We start from the raw sequence: 16,330 nt of genomic DNA on the forward strand, positions 1-16,330 counted from the left end.
AAGGGGATTGCCTAGCATTTTACAACAGCTACTCACTATGCAAAACTTTCAACGTAACTTGATTCTAGGTCCAAGCTTCCAATATGTTTCACATTTAACTTGATCATTTTTCCCATAGCCCATACACTTGTCCATTGCATGCCTATTGTCAAATTCTCCATTGTCAATGCAATTGTCACCATCCATAGAGCTAGGGGTACCAAAATAAATTAAAAATTTATTAAATTTACTTTCATGTTTATCATTATGGTGATACATTTCACCAACCAACCAAGCAATACTACTATCACTACATATACTGCTAATGTAAAATCTCAAAATGGTAGTCACTGCACTAGTAAAAAAACCAAGCCCAACTGTATAATCCACAGCTATCAAAATGGCACCCACTATCCAGTGAATAACCAAGCACTATTGTAGAAACATGAGTGTCTACCGCACTGATCATAGAACTCAACTGAAATACAGTCAGCACACAATACCTGTATGGAATCAAAAAGATCTCCAACAACCTCTACATATCTGAGCATATTTGTACCACGGAAGTCAAAGCACTACCACCCCCTCTTGAGCATGAAGCAATACTCTAGATCTGTGCTCTGCTGAGCCTGACCGAACCATGACCAAAGTCCACTCTAACAAAGTATCAGAGTGATTATTCTCACAATGAGTTTTCTTTCACTATCCACATCAGCAAAACACATACTGTAAAAACATGCTAAAGCATAAACAAGGAGCAAGTTGACAACAAATGGCAGCTAGTTGGCAGCCTGACACACCAGCTGCAAGCCAGGCAGGTGCACAGGCAGATAGCCAAGGATGGCAGGAATGCTTTAAATCTTGAAATGATTCAATCATTTTATTAGTTCAGAGTGGGTTTGCACAGTACAAGCAGCAGCAGTGTGATGGGCGGCAGCATACCACAAAACAGCAAGAGAAGCAATACACAAAACAGCAGCAAAGAGACCATAGTCCAATACTATTGTTGGCCTCAATGGCCTTGTATGGTTCAAATTTTAACATGGATTGCATGGAAATATGTATTATAGACACATGAAGATGTAAGTTTTGTTGGCTACAACTCTGCTTAGTCAGAACACTACGACAATATACTCTATCGTGACATGCCATTGATCAGAGTATACACAAATAGATATTTGAATACTGGTAAAATCAAGCTCACCAAACAAGGAGAAAAAACACAGCTCATGCTTTTCTGAGTGAATTACACCCCATTTCTTTGCAACAGTATCATAGTAAAGAGTCTATGGCTTCCTGCAACAGTATCTTAGTAAAGAGCATAAACATGTATGTCTACGTGTCAGTTGCAGAATGTAAAATGTCACCAAGAAGCAGCATGCACCAGATTATCACCTGCTCTCACATTTGAAGCACCAGCTCGCTTTAATCCCTTCTTCTTTATAATGAAGCTGGAGCCTATGAAAAGGCTTGAGGAGAGAGCGAGAACAAGCCCCTTCACATTGTCAGAGGACATGTAACCAAATGGTGTCCCAGAAGCTTCCGTCATCTTCAAAATGCCAGCCTGTTCTGTGCTTTCAAAACCTCAAAGTGGAGTTCATTCCACTAATAAATCAATACATCCACACTTGCTGAGCATCCTATTCAAGAATCGATTCAAATCCTGAGCATAAGGGACACTTGGTAGATGACCGCAACACCTGCTTTTTGTGCAAACATTAAACAAGAAACATCATGAATTCGAAAAGGACAAGTTGCATTGGCTAATAAGATCCATGCTTTTAAAGCTGACAATGGATTTTATCTTTCCGCATCGTTAGGGTCACATGAAAACACGGTTGCCTGAGAATTACATTCTTTCACCTTTCCTTCTCGCCCATTACTGAAAACCCAAGTCTTTTTCTTAAGAGATAGAAGACTTTGCATGCAATAAGCAGGAAAACTAAGATCATGTGAAACGAGCTACAAAGCCCTGTTACTAATTTACTCGAGACAGAAAGATAATCTGTTTTACCTTTAAAGGAAGTAAGATCTCGAACCATTGACTACCTGATTTCTCGCTGTGAGCAGATCCTGAGAGCGCCTGCATCTGAGAGGAACCACCGAACGCAAGATAGGAAAACCTGTACATCAATAGCAATCTTGTTCACAGCTCCTTCTGACGATGAAGAAAGGGCCCGGTGGAGTTGATGGGAAGTCTTAAGAGACGAAAAACGACTTTTTCAATTACTTTTTCTTTTTAATTTGGGTAATGTGGAACTAAGGCCACAAAGCCAATATATGATGGTAGAGGCCCAGTAGGCAGAGCTGGGGACGATCAACCCACAAGCTAGACAAGCGAGAATGAAGCGTCGGCTGCGACCCACAAGCTAGAAATGCAGATGCAGAGGACCCATCAGTGACCCACAATTTGCTCCGCACTTGGCTTTCACATGATAGCGAGAGAGGGTCTCTGTCAAACCAGCTTCAAGAAACAGGAAGCTGCCTAGCAAAAACAATGAAGGATAAAAAAAGAGTAAACTCCTTTTGTTTAATGAATTAATTGATTAATTAATTAATAATGTGGGCCGTCTTTGGTGCTCGCTTTCATGCAGATCATGGGATGAAAAGGCCTCTTCTGTTACAGTGACGTGTATCAGCACTCAATATTTTATTTTTATAGGGCAAAAGAGATTATCAGCGGGGTGAGGTAGAATGTGTGTGGACTGCGGGAATAATTCGCCTTCTTAACAGCAGCAACAACAACAAGAAAGAGATGAAGAGAGAGAGGATCAACGTGATCTCTCTCTCTCATATGATCCATCGTTCGAAATTTTGCTTCTCTCTCTCCCTTCCAAACGGCGTGTCGTCAGGATAATGAAAAACAAAACTATAGTTATAAAAAGTCCAAATTTGTGCAACCCCCAAGGCCCACGGTCCCCCGGCCAAACAAACAATGGTGCTATGCCCATGGTAAACCAACAATGATGCTATGGTAAAGGCCAAGGGGGCTTCATAAGAGGATTTTCCCACGAAGCATTCTACAACCGTGCACGGTTGCGTGGAAACAATGCCTTCATTTTTTCTATCTCCTTCTTGCGATGACTCGTGAGTTATTCAAATTGAGAGCAGCTAAAACATCTTCTTCTTTTTTGCTAGACTCACATACCCAAACTCCCACAACGGGAGGCACCTCCCCTCCAATATTAGCCATGAAACAACGTAGACATCTCCTATGGACACCAAGGAGCTAAGCGACCGGGAAGCTTCATCGCAACTAGATTCCTACTACTCAAGCCCCTCACGAGTCACCAATTATCTATTTCAAGAGTAGCAACCAAAAAAATTTGTTTCACGAAATACTACTACACCTATTACAGCAATCGTTGAGATGAAACAATTGGCAAGGTTATTATGGAACTTCTTCCTTTTGGCAAAAGTTTCCTTAAATGCATGGGTTTTCATAAATTTGTGGAGATGCGCCATGGGAATGTAAAAAATAGTGGTTCTTCAATGGCAAGACTCACCAAGGAAACCCCTCTAAGAATGTCTTGGAGTGGAAACCATGGTTATATCCAGTGTTTATTCTACTAGACACTTGTTTCAATTTCATGGTTGATTTTGGTGTATCTATCAACTATCTTCTCCTTGTATACATTGCTAGAGTAAAGGGATGATTGTTGATATAAATCTTCTCTTGATAATGCATGCTAGCGCATAGTGTACACTTGTGTAGTGCACATATACCCATGTGTTTATGTGCACTCAAATGTACACAAGTATCTCTGATCACAATGCCTATTAGAGGGAGTATGATAGAGTCCTCATCTTAGTCGTTAAAGACTTGGAAAAAATAATAATTCATGTCTCTAGACCTACAAACACACTAAATATAGTGTTTTTTGCTATGGAAGAGCCCAAATGGAGAGGATAATTAGCTACACTTGCAAGAAATCATTTGTAGATTTTCCATATTTATCAAAAGCACCCATAGAATGTAGAAAACTTGTGTTTTTTATAACAAACACTATGTTGAACATTTGTGCATTTAGGGTGGGCTTCTCTATAGGAAACCTTTATGTCCTCAGTTAGGTGATTATGCAATATGAGAGTGCACAATGGAAGAGGAACACAAACATTGAGAGAGAAAGAGAAGAGAAAGATAGCAAGAATGGAAGAGAATTTTGCACTCAATCTGGAAAGAAAGTTGGATACAATGATGCATTGATCAGCCCCTGAAAGCATTTGTAAGGGCACCAAATTAGGCTAAAGATGATGGCAACACAAAAGATGGAGATAGAGATGAAATATGCAACTTGCAAAACATAGAAGATGATCATCCCCAACTAGTAGGGGATTATAAATAGCCAAAACCCCCAAATTTGGTCAACCAAAAATCTGCCCCAAAAATATGTAGTTGGTTTACTCCAAATTTGGCTGACTAGCCTAGTGTGGTGATGAAAATGCTGATGAGGTACCCTTTGGGTAGATTGTGGATGTCAAGGGGTTGCATAACCTCTAACAAGACATGTGCAATGGTTGCATACAATGTATGAACATGCTTCATACCAACTAGGGAAAGAAATGCACACAAAATTGAATGGAAAAGATATTCAAAGCTCCATGTCTTCGTTATGAAGAAGCTTACAACTAGGAGATGGTAGAATGAGAGAATTAAATGCAAGCTAGCAACATCAACCAAACCGGCGATACATTGTTTTCAAGGTAGATGAGATTGGTTAATTTGCTTTCTACTACTAAATTCCATATGAACGGGTTGATGTACTCTATTGTTTATGTACTCGTGTTACATAACAAGGACTATGATAAGTAAACTGATGGGAGAGGTAACTTTTCCAAGACCCCCAATGTAAATGCAACAACAACTGAAAATATTTACATGCTCCAACCACCAAAGATCTAAAACCTTCAAATCCCAAAGAGTATGAACAAGATGACTTGTAGTTTCTTGATTGCCTTTGATAGCATTGCCTGTTAGGGCATATGCTATTACATATAGTGATTGGGAGATTCTTCTCTAAATTGTACCCTTAGTTCATTTATGTGGCCTAAATTTAGGAAAGAATGCTAATAACAAGAGGTTAATGCTTATGTGCCCATTGATGCACCCTTGTTTGCTAAGGTAAGGGGTTCACAAGGAGGCCATCGAGATAATTCTTGTTGGAAATCAAGCTCCACCCCATCTCTCTTTATTTCTATGTGACTTACCAACATTAGCTGGATACATCTATACATGTGTGTGTCATTGAATAAGTCCGTAGACTTTACATAACCATAGTTAGATTATGGTTAGTCAAACAACCTATTGTAACTCTCTCTTTCAGTGTGTGACTAGGTGAATGAATAATGTGAGGATAATGAAGATCAGAGCTGAAGGCTCATGGTTTTGCTCCACTCTCCATCTCTCCCTCTCTTCCAATATGGTATCGAGCCATGCTAGGTGGGCTCTCTAGAGTAGGAGGCTGTAAGAAGACCTGAAGAACTTGAAGGCCAGAGTATCTAAGAAGAGAAGTAGCCTACCATTGTTTCTTGAAAGGTATGCATTGAGACATTGAGTTTGCATTGCTCAAGCATTCTCTTGGCTTGTCTGGGAGTGTACTAAGGCTCTATTGAGGATGTATCAATGGCTAATGAGTACCATGGGTTGCTAATTTACTAGAGATCCATTCTGCCCAGATTGCGTGATATGCGCCTGTGTCAGGCTAACCTTCATTGATTGCAAAGACATCATATAAAGTGGCTATTGAGTGGTTAAATGCTTGCCTATACCCTTGGGAAGGTGCTTGAAGATTGTAGGATGCTATTGCCTTTGTGGGAGCTCATCCATAAGCTGTAACAGGGAATTACAGATATGAAATACAGCCTAAACTACTGTACACAAGTAGTATACATCACTTACTTGGCATTGGAAAGAGCCTGGAGCCTTTTGACATGCTTAGAAGGCTTCATTGGAGCACATATATGCTCTTATAGACATATGTATTGGCTGTAATACTTATGAGTTGGAATATTTAGTCAAAATACTCAGATCTAAGAGTTTTTTTTACTAGCTGGAAAACTGTCAAAATTTGTGGGCAGCAAACACTTAATGGTCTTAGAACATTGAATGACTTTGGTTAGCTTATGTCTACTGTATGACTTGGTATATGGCCTACAAATGTCTTGTGGATCAAGAAGGGAATTGAATGCAAATGTCTTGGACTGAAACATATGTCTTGACATGGTCTTGGATGGCTATGAACAGTAAATGCATTGTATAACACTGGGTCTTGAAGACGGGACACTGTTGAGAGCTGACAAGTTTATGCATTGATTCTCATGTATGGTGGCATATGTACATGATATCTTGAGGAGGTTTTGGACTAAGATACCTTGTGTTTTGATGAACATTTGTTGACTGCAACCTGTGAACGGGAGTTTTGACACTTGTACTTGCTGGTTATGCACTAATTTGTGCCTGTATGGTCATATTTGGACTGGTACATGTACTAGCAGATGTCTATGAAGTTTCAGAGCATGTATGACATGTATACATCTTAGTTTTAGCTGTGAATCAACTATTGTGAATCAACTACTAGTCACTGATAGCTTACAGATTTCAAACTGCATGTATGTACTCAGGCAGTAAGATTGCATGAGATAGAGTATGGTTATGAGATGTTAAGGGCTGAAATACCTTGTTTTTAGCAATGAACTTGTTGCAGAAAGTTGTCATGAATAGTCAAAGACTGCAATTAGTCAATTGGACTTGTTGGCTTGCAGGAATTAGACATAGTCTATTGTAACATGGCAAATGCATAGGGCACTGATAACATTACATAGATTGTTGGTGAAAAGCTCGACAACAAGAATTTTGCATTGTGGAAGTTTTGTATGAAAAACTTCTTGGTCGACAAAGGTTACTGGGATCTATGCACTGGTGATGAAGTTGAACTTGAATTGCCTAAACGGCTAACACATGATCAAGGAAGAGCTCATAAACAGTGGACGGAGAGAGCATGCAAAGTGCCACATTGGTTTTCCTTATGTATATCTGATGCTATAGCAATACAGATTATGGGATGTGATTCCCCAAAGGATGCTTGGGACATACTCATGAAGAACTATGGAAATGTAACACATTCCAGAAAGACACAGTTAAAGCAGCAATTTAACAACATGTCTAGGAATGGCAGAAGCATCCAAGCCTATACGATGGAGATTAAGACCATAAAGGACCAACTTGCCACTATTGGATCTATAGTGTTTGAAGATGATATGATAGCAGTCACTCTAAATGGACTTGGCAAACAATACAAAGCATTTGACACTTCTATTTCTATTAGAGCTGAACCCCCTGACTGGGATGAGTTGCTTGCCCTATTGTTGCATAAAGAAGTGAAGCTTGGGCTGAACATAGGTTCTAGCTTGTCTCAAAGCAGAGACATTGTCCTTTATTCTAGCCAGTGTGCCAAAGGCAGTAGAGGCCATGGCTCTTTTTGAGGTCGTGCAGACACTCAAAACACCTATGGGCAGCAACAACAAAGTAATTGGCATGACACGAATACACAGGGCCAACTTGGATCTGGCGGCTTTAGAGGCAGGGGGAGATTACCTCGTGGCAAAGGTGGTGGATCATGGTAGTCAAATAATCAATCCAACAGGGATAAAGATTATCATTACTGCGGCAAATATGGGAACATTGCCAAGGATTATCATAAGAAACAGGCAAAAATGAAAGCTAAAGGAAGACAGCATGGGAATTATGCATCACCTAGCGGTGCTCATGATGATCAAGGTGTAGATTGTTTGCCATGCAACATGTTTCCAATAATGCACCTAAGCAGAGCAAAGATGAGAGATGGTACATTGATTATGGGGCTTTTAACCATATGACACCCCACGAAGAGTGGTTCGATGAGTTGGTTGCGGGTTCACATGGTTATGTGTGTACTGGGGATGACACCCAACATGATATTCGGCACATAGGAGTTGTTGGGTTGATGATGTCTGATGGCAAGAAAAAGAGTCTGCATGATGTATTGCATGTACTGTCGATCACAAAAAATCTTTAGTCAGTTGGATAGATGGCAGAACAGAATCTGCGTGTGAGATTTAACACAGATGGATGCTTTATTGAAGAATACCGTAATGATTGCAAATTAATTGCTAGAGGCAGAGGAGATGGCAGGATGTTTACATTGGACATTTCCATTCCAGAACTTAAGACAACCATGTTTGCACATGATAAGGGTGCTATACGGGATGTTGAGATTTGGCATAAGAGGATTGGCCATGTTAACATTCAAAAGCTGAAATCTATGCAGCAAAAGGAAGTGGTACTTAGATTGCCCAAATTCAAGTATAATGACTTTGGCCATGTATGTCCTGCATGTCAATTTGGAAAGCATGCAAGGTTTCCCTTTATGAAGCATATCAAGAATAGTTTGAGACCTTTGCAATTAGTGCACTATGATGTTCAAGGTCTGTCACATAGTGCTTCAGATGTGTTAGGGATAAAGGCGTCTGTGCCTAGCTGCTCATGTATTACTACACTAATAGTACTTGCCACTACACACTGCAAGTGGCAAGCACCTGTCACCTCACTTTATTCTTTATTCTTTTAGTGACAGTTTGAATAAAGGAAGGCCTGGTCACATATTGTGACTATTGGAGTTCCCATTTGTATCTCTCTCTCTTCTTGCTCTTGCTCTCTGCCATAGCTCACTTCCAAGAAAGCTTCGATCCTTCTCACCTTTCAATTGGTATCACAACTTTGGATTAGAGCTTGATCATGGAGCTTGGCCCGGCATTACTTGAGCCCGGATTGAAGACCTAGAGCTTGGAGCTTCAATGCCAGCCATGGCTTCTTCCCCCCGATGTAAGATTTCATCTCCCGTCTCTTTGTACTTGTAACTTGAGTAACTAGGGTTTTGGGATGTGAAAAGGGAGAAAGAGAAAAAAAGAAAAGGACCAAAGCCTGATGCTCTAATACCACTTGTAATGAATGAAGTTGAGAGGAGAGAGGAGAAATAACTGAAGAGAGAGAAAGAGAGCAAGAAGAAGAGAAAGAAAGACTAGAAGAGGAGAGAGACATATAGAAATGAGGGGAGAAAGAATGAGGAAAACATGGAAGTTGAAGATGAAGGCGAAGAGTATGTTCTTGATAAATAATTGATTGCCCTAAACTGGGACTCTTACACCTTATATACCCCGGTTTAGTGTGATGGTGTCTAAACCCTAGTTTCTACGTGTCTTACTTAAAGGTGGAGTCTACCCTAAATGCTATATAAGCTACCTTCCCAAATCCCACTTTCAAATATGGATCAAGATTTAGCCACATGGTCAAACATTTATCATTTATTTGAAATTGGGACTTGGAAAATTTACAAATTATCTTACATGGTGTTAATGGCATTTCGAGTAGTTGTAAAGCCTCTTCATTGAAATCAAACTTCCTTGCTATATTATCCTTCTCAAAATCAATAAGAGAACTAAGAAAATCATCCATAATAGCATCTTGATTGAGAAAACCACAATCCTCACGAGTTTTACCCATGAGAACATCAGCTTCTTGAACACAAAAATGATCTTGTCAATCACCAAACTGATCCATTCCCCTAATGATGATAACTTCATTACTTTAAGCTCCTTCTTTAGCAAAACTGATTGGAGATTGATTATGACATTTTGCAAGACACCAAAATATGCAAAATACCTTTAAGTTATTGATGTAAGGTATGTGATGCTCCACTCTCCCATTGGTAAGCTTCTTTGTTTGATTTGGGCACTCAAGGATCCTTGGCTGCTTTGGCTCTTGTCATCTCTCATTCCCTTGCTTCAATCTTTGGCAAAACCACATTTAAAGGGTCACAATCATCATCATCATCACTTGAACTTGAATCTGAATCAGAAACTGGAACATCTTCATATTTCTCATTAATCTTCTCAACTAGTCTAAGTAATCTCCAAACATGCTTCAAACTAGAGTAAGATTTAACTTTATGGCCTTCATGGTCATCTTGTCACTCATAAGTATCATCAATTACATTCTCAAAATAACTCAACTTTTCCCATGCTCTATCCATCCTTGAACATGTACCAATTCTTACTGTTGATGAAGAAAGCTTCTTGCAGTTACCATTCAATTGTGTACATAGATCAACCATGCAAAAATACTTGCAAGATTTTCCTCTTTCATAGGACTCATAAATATATAGACAACATCTTTAGATATGTCCATATTCAAAGCATGATGAAACATGCCTAGGTTTGCAAATGACCTACTTTTCTTTTAGCCAACCTCCTAACTTTTGCAATCATGATGAAGTAGTAGGTTTTTAACATATGATTTTTAGGCTATTTCTACAATATCTATAGTTCAAGAGGCATGAAAAACTATTTTGTAGGTATTGCCTAAAAACTCCTATATTGATCATATTTCTCTGTATTTTTTGGCTGGTCTTTAATAAATCTTTGACAATTCAGGTTATTCTTTCCATTTCTACAACTCTTGATACTTTTGCACTTTAGATTATACTTGAAAGTACTACAATTCAAGTTATTATTGTTATCTCTACAAATCCTTGACACTTTTGCACTTAAGATTATCCCCTTAGGATTGATTTTCGCAAAGAAAAATCCTTTCTTCTCCTTATGCTTTATCTTATCTTCTTCTACATCTTCCTATTCATCATTTCTTACCAATCCATTCCTGATTATTGCATTTTATTGAAGTTACTTCTAATCTCCTTTATTGTTGGTAGCACTTTTCTTTTGATGATTTATGGTGATAATCAATGGTCCAATAGTGGATTAATATAAGTTTTAATTACAACAATCCCTCTGCCTTACAAAAATTTAACAAATCTAAACTAGAATATGTACATGGATTTAAAAGATGCATTCTTAGGTAAATTTGGAGAAACAATATCATTGATATGATTAAGGGCACTTACTCTAGAATCTAGAAAGTAGTAGGTTAGCTTTGCCTACCTCTAGATCTATCATGATCCAATAAAGTGTTGGTTTTAGATAATTTTCTTTGATCTAAACATGATGTAAGAAGTAGGAAGATCGAGGGAGATAATTATGACTGACATGCAATGTATGAGTCTACAACCACCAAATTTATAAATGATTCATGTAGGTAAAATGGGTGAAATTTCACTTCTTTAAAAAACATACATGCAAATATTTCATTAAGTAAAGGGTCAATTATACATAGCTAATGATGAGTACAAGCAAAAATTAGTGATGACTAACCTTATTAAAGATAAATTACCTAGTATTCTCTAGCCTGAATGAGTGTAGACAACTAATTTTAAAAAGGGGGAGCACACAACCTTGAACCAAAAGTTGGAAGATAGAAGGGAAGAAGATCGCAAATTAAAGTAAAATGGAGAAGCAATCATCTTCATTGGTTTATAGGTCATTGATTTCATCTTTGTCATGACAACGTGCTAAAAAAGAATTAGTTAGCACAATATTAGCCAATGTTAGTCGATGAAATTAGGAAGAAAATAGGTAAGCCATGCGCCTTATTGACAAAAAAAGATTTTTTGAGTGTTTATTAGAGTTTGAATCTTCTATATGCATGTATATGCCTATTGTGTATCTTTTTGTAAAGACATATGTGAATGTGTGTGCGTGCATGTGTGTGTGTGTGTGTGTGTGTGTGCGTGCGTGCGTGCGTGCGTGCGTGCGTGCGTGCGTGCGTGCGTGCGTGCGTGTGTGTGTGTGTGTGTGTGTGTGTGTGTGTGTGTGTGTGTGTGTGTGTGTGTGTGTGTGTGTCCCCATTCCAGGGAGTAGGGCTACAAGATCAGGAGTAAGGCCCACCATGATGCCCTACTCCCCAAGAAGAAGTGTTATGAGCTCTTGCACATTAACCTTAATTCTTGGAAATATTCATTTCTCTAAAAAATGTATCATATGTTTACTAATCAAATTTTAAATCAAAAACATTTTTTTGAAATGGTCTAGTTTAATGAAAAGGGTCTTCAAGAGAAATCAATGTAGATGAATCATTACACAAGATCCAAAGAGCACAATGAAATATATACCTTTTGGGCCATATCTTTAGGCAGTTTCCAAAAGCATTTGTTTGAAATGGTCTAGTTTAATGAGAAAGGTATTCAAGAGCAATCAATGTAGAATTACACAAGATCCAAAAAAGTAGGCATGTTTCCAAAAGCACTGATGTAGGAGATGCTAATATAAGGGACTTTATCATTTTTCCAAGCAGTATGGGTGATGTAGTCACCAACGAATGGTCTGGAGAGTTTAATATATGTGTTTAAATATATGGTTTAATATGTGCCATATGTGTGTCTAAGTGAAATGATATTTAGGGGATATATGCTTTATGGGTTATCATCATGTACTAGCTTACCGTCCATAAGGAATTGATTCACAATTGGATTATTTATGAAGCATAAGCCATCCATATAAGAAATGAATGTTTAAAGGAAGGCATCATATCAAAACATTTCAAGCCTAGATAGTTTCTTGATGAATTCAATTTAAAAGAAACAGAGATATAAGTTGCACCACAAAAAGGAGAACAATTATATCCCATGGGAATCCCTTTTATTGATCTTTTAATTATGTTGCCTACTTTTATAAATCAATAAAATAGTATGTCTTGGCTCAATCTCAAAAAATTGTAAAGATCAATTTGAACATCAAATTTCCTTTTTTACAAGAACCATTTAATTTCTAGATTATTGAAACCAAAAAATCCAAAATTTTGAGCAATTTTTATCAGTCCTTTCAAGGAGTCCATTAAATTAAATTCCCCTTGATGAGGGAGTGGCTTCATATCATGGAATAATATCAAAGGTGTGAATAGAGACAATGTTACTAACAATAGAGATTAGTTTGAACTTTAGAAATCAAACTTAGACCTTTATGCATAATTTCAGTGTATTCTTGGATAGCAAAGTCATTAGAGCTTATAACATTTTAGCTAAAAGAGGTATAATGGATGAAAAGAGGAAATTATGAGCATTTGTAATCCATTCAAAGGATTATTTATGTATTTTTAACATTCCCATTAGACAAGGAATGTTAGTGGACATGGGAGGAGGCATGCTGTATTCTTTTAAAAGGAGTAGTCAAAAGCCATGGTTATGTCTTCTTCACCTCGATTGGTATTTTCAAATTTAGGGCTATCCTCTTTGACAAGCTACTAACTAGTTTTCTACATAACAACAAAGGGGGTTTGGGCTACTTTGTCAAGACCAAAAATAAAGATATGCTTTTTGACAAATTCTAATTCAACCATAATATGGATCTTAAAACCAAGGTTTTTGGTTTTGATTATTTCTAGGAAAAATTTGACTAAAATTTAAAAGAACTTTATTCTTCATGGCTTGCTTATGCTCAATACAATGCTCATATTTAGAGAATGAGCACATTTTTTGCCATCCTACTCATAATTCTTCAGTAAACTGTAAATCGATTCAAGGGGACTAGTAGACTATGCTTCAAGCTATTCTTGAAATTCCTATAGAGGAAGGGTGAAGAAACAAATTAGTATCCAAAGTCAAGACATGGGAACCAAAGTTTAAATTTTTTTTTTCTCTAAGGGAAATTTTTTTAAAGCAACATTACAAATACATTCCTTATCAAGATTGAAATCATTATCAAACACATCCCTTAGTTTGTATCCAAAGAAAATTCTCTAATTGTGAAGGAAAGGATATAAATTAAATATTTGTACTATCTGTATAAAAAAATTTCTAGGCTTAATGAGGTAAAAAATTTTATTTTTATGAAGAATATGCATAAATATTTTACTTTTATTTTTTGCAATATTAAATTTAAGTAATTTATTACTTTTGACAACTAATTGTCTTACATGTTTCGAGTTACTTGCAAATTCTAAATTTTTGGTAACTTCTTCGATGTTAATTGCTCATCTACATTATCTTGGTTTTTTTGTTGAAGAAAGTCCTTTGATCTGGAAGATGGAGTTGATAAAAATCTTTTGCTAGTATTATCTTCCTTTTGTGGCTTTAAGATAATGTCTATGGTTGGCAATTAAGGTACTAAGTAATTTGGGGAGCAAATATAAGATGTCACAAACATGAAAATTTAAGGTACTTTAATCTTATAGAGAACATTTGATTAAGTTATTAATCAAATGTGCAAGGTTGTTTAGCACATGTGATACACATGGTGGTTATTTCATGGTAAGAGGTCAAGAACCCCAAGGAAACAATGGATGCCAAATGCAAAAGTTATAACAACATATGTTTGATAAGTACTATGTGGTAATACTTAGTGTCAGATTTGGGCCTAGACCAATTTATTAGCCACCAATGTTAGTGGCAACATTAGAGACTAGACATTAATTAATTAATTAATGCTAGTCTAAGGATTAATAAACTGCTCAAGGATACTTAGAAGACAAATTGGTCTAGCCAATTTAATTATTGACTAGTAAAATTGATTTCTGAGCATTAGAATAACCATTAAATTAATTTTTAGAATTATTATTTTGAAAGATAATTTAATAAGCTAGATAATGTTGGAGAATGGGATTAGAAGGCTACCATTTGGCAAAACTTGCCCATGCAAGTGGAAAAAACGTTTTGAAGGGATGGTAGAAGTCTATCCAACAAGTGTGAGAGAGAAGCAAGCTGTTAGGGAGCAAGGAGAGGTTACTGATGCAAATTTTAGCCATCAAGGATTAGTCCTACAACATGTGATAGCAATTTGGATCCTTCCAAGAGCAGGTGATAGAAGTCGAAAGGTTCTTTTGGTGTAGGTGATAGCAAGCAAGAGGGAGCAACAGTCTTCTTGGTGGTCCTAAGTTATAGGTGATAGCTTCCATGACTGTTTAAGTAGGGAAATAATAGGTTTTTAGCATTTCTCGTGATGAAACTCCAAAATTTCTCACTCTTTAGTATTCTCTCTCATCCTCTAGCTATCTCTCAAGTTATCTCAGCATTTTCTAGCAATTTGAGCCATCAAAGAATTAGATTTCAATCAATCTCTATTGTAAACCCTACTTGACAGTAGAAATTAGGAATTTTGACAGTCACATTGGGATGTGTGCTTAGAATGGAAGACCTAGGACTTGAATTCTAGTAGTTGAAATTGAGGAATTTTAGGGAGATTAAAGAGGCTAGCTAGCCAATATCAGATTGGGGTTGAATTTTTCTTTCAAGGAGCATGGTGAAGGCCAATCCCCAAGCAAACCAAGGGGCAAACGAGTTTGGAGGCTTGCTAGTTAGCTTCGATAGCAAGATGCGATGCTTATTTTAGTGGAGGAGGCAAAGGATCTTAATTGCACTCCCTCCATTTGAAATGTAAGATAAAGAAATACCACAAGGGGTGCTAGTTTTGGGGCCAATAAGATGTTCAATGCCCAAGATTATTAAGGTAAATTGTGCATTTCAATTTATGTTTCTTTGCTAATTACTGTAATTAAGTGCCGAAGCAAGAAATTACCACCCTCTCCAAGAAGGAAGGCTGATTTCATAGTAAAAGAATAGGGATAGATGTAATCAAGATTATAAAAGCAATGACTTGGGCTGATCCAAATGAGAAGGGGAGAAATTTAGGTAAGTTTTGGAATACAATACAAAAAATAATAAAGAGCCATTTTTAATTATCATCCAAATCAAAATAAAAAAAAGACTCAAAGATCTATTTTAATCATATCAAAATGAGATAAAAAGAGTTCAACTATGGAACTCATTAACATCAATAGTGCTAAATATAGGTTATTTAGCAAAGATATCAAGAATGTAGTATTGTGTTGGCAATTTTGGAAATCCCTCTATAGCATAAATCATTGTGCCAAGATCTTCTCAATCATCACCGCAACTCTATCTAGTGGAAGTGCGGAGATTACTTCCTTATAGATATAGAAGTTTAGATCGATTTGTTGGCCATTAAAGTGTAAAAGAGAGTTTATTCTAGCCTCTCTAAAGACGAAGATCTTGTAAGTTGATCCATCCAACAAATTTACTTAAGATTTGTCTCAAGATATGCTAAACAAACATCATCAATCAAGATATAAACTGCAATCTATATCTAGCAATGCTCAACATAGAGGGGAATGGATTATAGATCTTATCAAGGATCATTACCAACTCATCTCTCTAGATAAAGTCCATGGAAAACATCACTAATGTATACAGACAATTGAATATTAGGGATTGGAACCATGGATCAATTCGTTGTTGTCACACAAGGAGAATGTTGTTTTAAATACCAATTTCAATCTTAATTCAAAATTCAAACAAGTCACATAAGTCAAGTTCAAGAATACAATTTATTTATCCATTGCAAAGATTTTAAAGAGATAAGGTATGATGAGAATAATATCCAGGTTAAGTGATGCTCTAGGGTGAATGAT

The 16,330-nt window shown here is 37.0% G+C and overlaps 1 protein-coding gene and 1 pseudogene across 1 annotated transcript in view; one reads left to right on the forward strand and one right to left on the reverse strand.

The window, feature by feature from the left end:
* LOC148019587 (putative magnesium transporter NIPA4) overlaps nt 1-2,777 on the reverse strand; it is a 46,013-nt gene extending 43,236 nt beyond the window's left edge. Inside the window, exons 1-2 of the mRNA XM_087699599.1 lie at nt 2,029-2,777; nt 1,375-1,679 (exon numbers count right to left, since the gene is read on the reverse strand). Of these exons, the coding sequence (XP_087555725.1) occupies nt 1,375-1,528 (154 nt within the window). The 5' untranslated portion in view covers nt 1,529-1,679; nt 2,029-2,777. The remainder of the gene's footprint in view (nt 1-1,374; nt 1,680-2,028) is intronic.
* A 4,670-nt stretch (nt 2,778-7,447) lies between these two features.
* LOC148019589 (uncharacterized) overlaps nt 7,448-16,330 on the forward strand; it is a 47,229-nt pseudogene continuing 38,346 nt past the window's right edge.

Source organism: Lygodium microphyllum, chromosome 19, assembly GCF_053477565.2.
Source record: "Lygodium microphyllum isolate KBCC chromosome 19, Lygodium_microphyllum_v1.1.10, whole genome shotgun sequence".
In the NCBI taxonomy this organism is placed as follows: domain Eukaryota; kingdom Viridiplantae; phylum Streptophyta; class Polypodiopsida; order Schizaeales; family Lygodiaceae; genus Lygodium; species Lygodium microphyllum.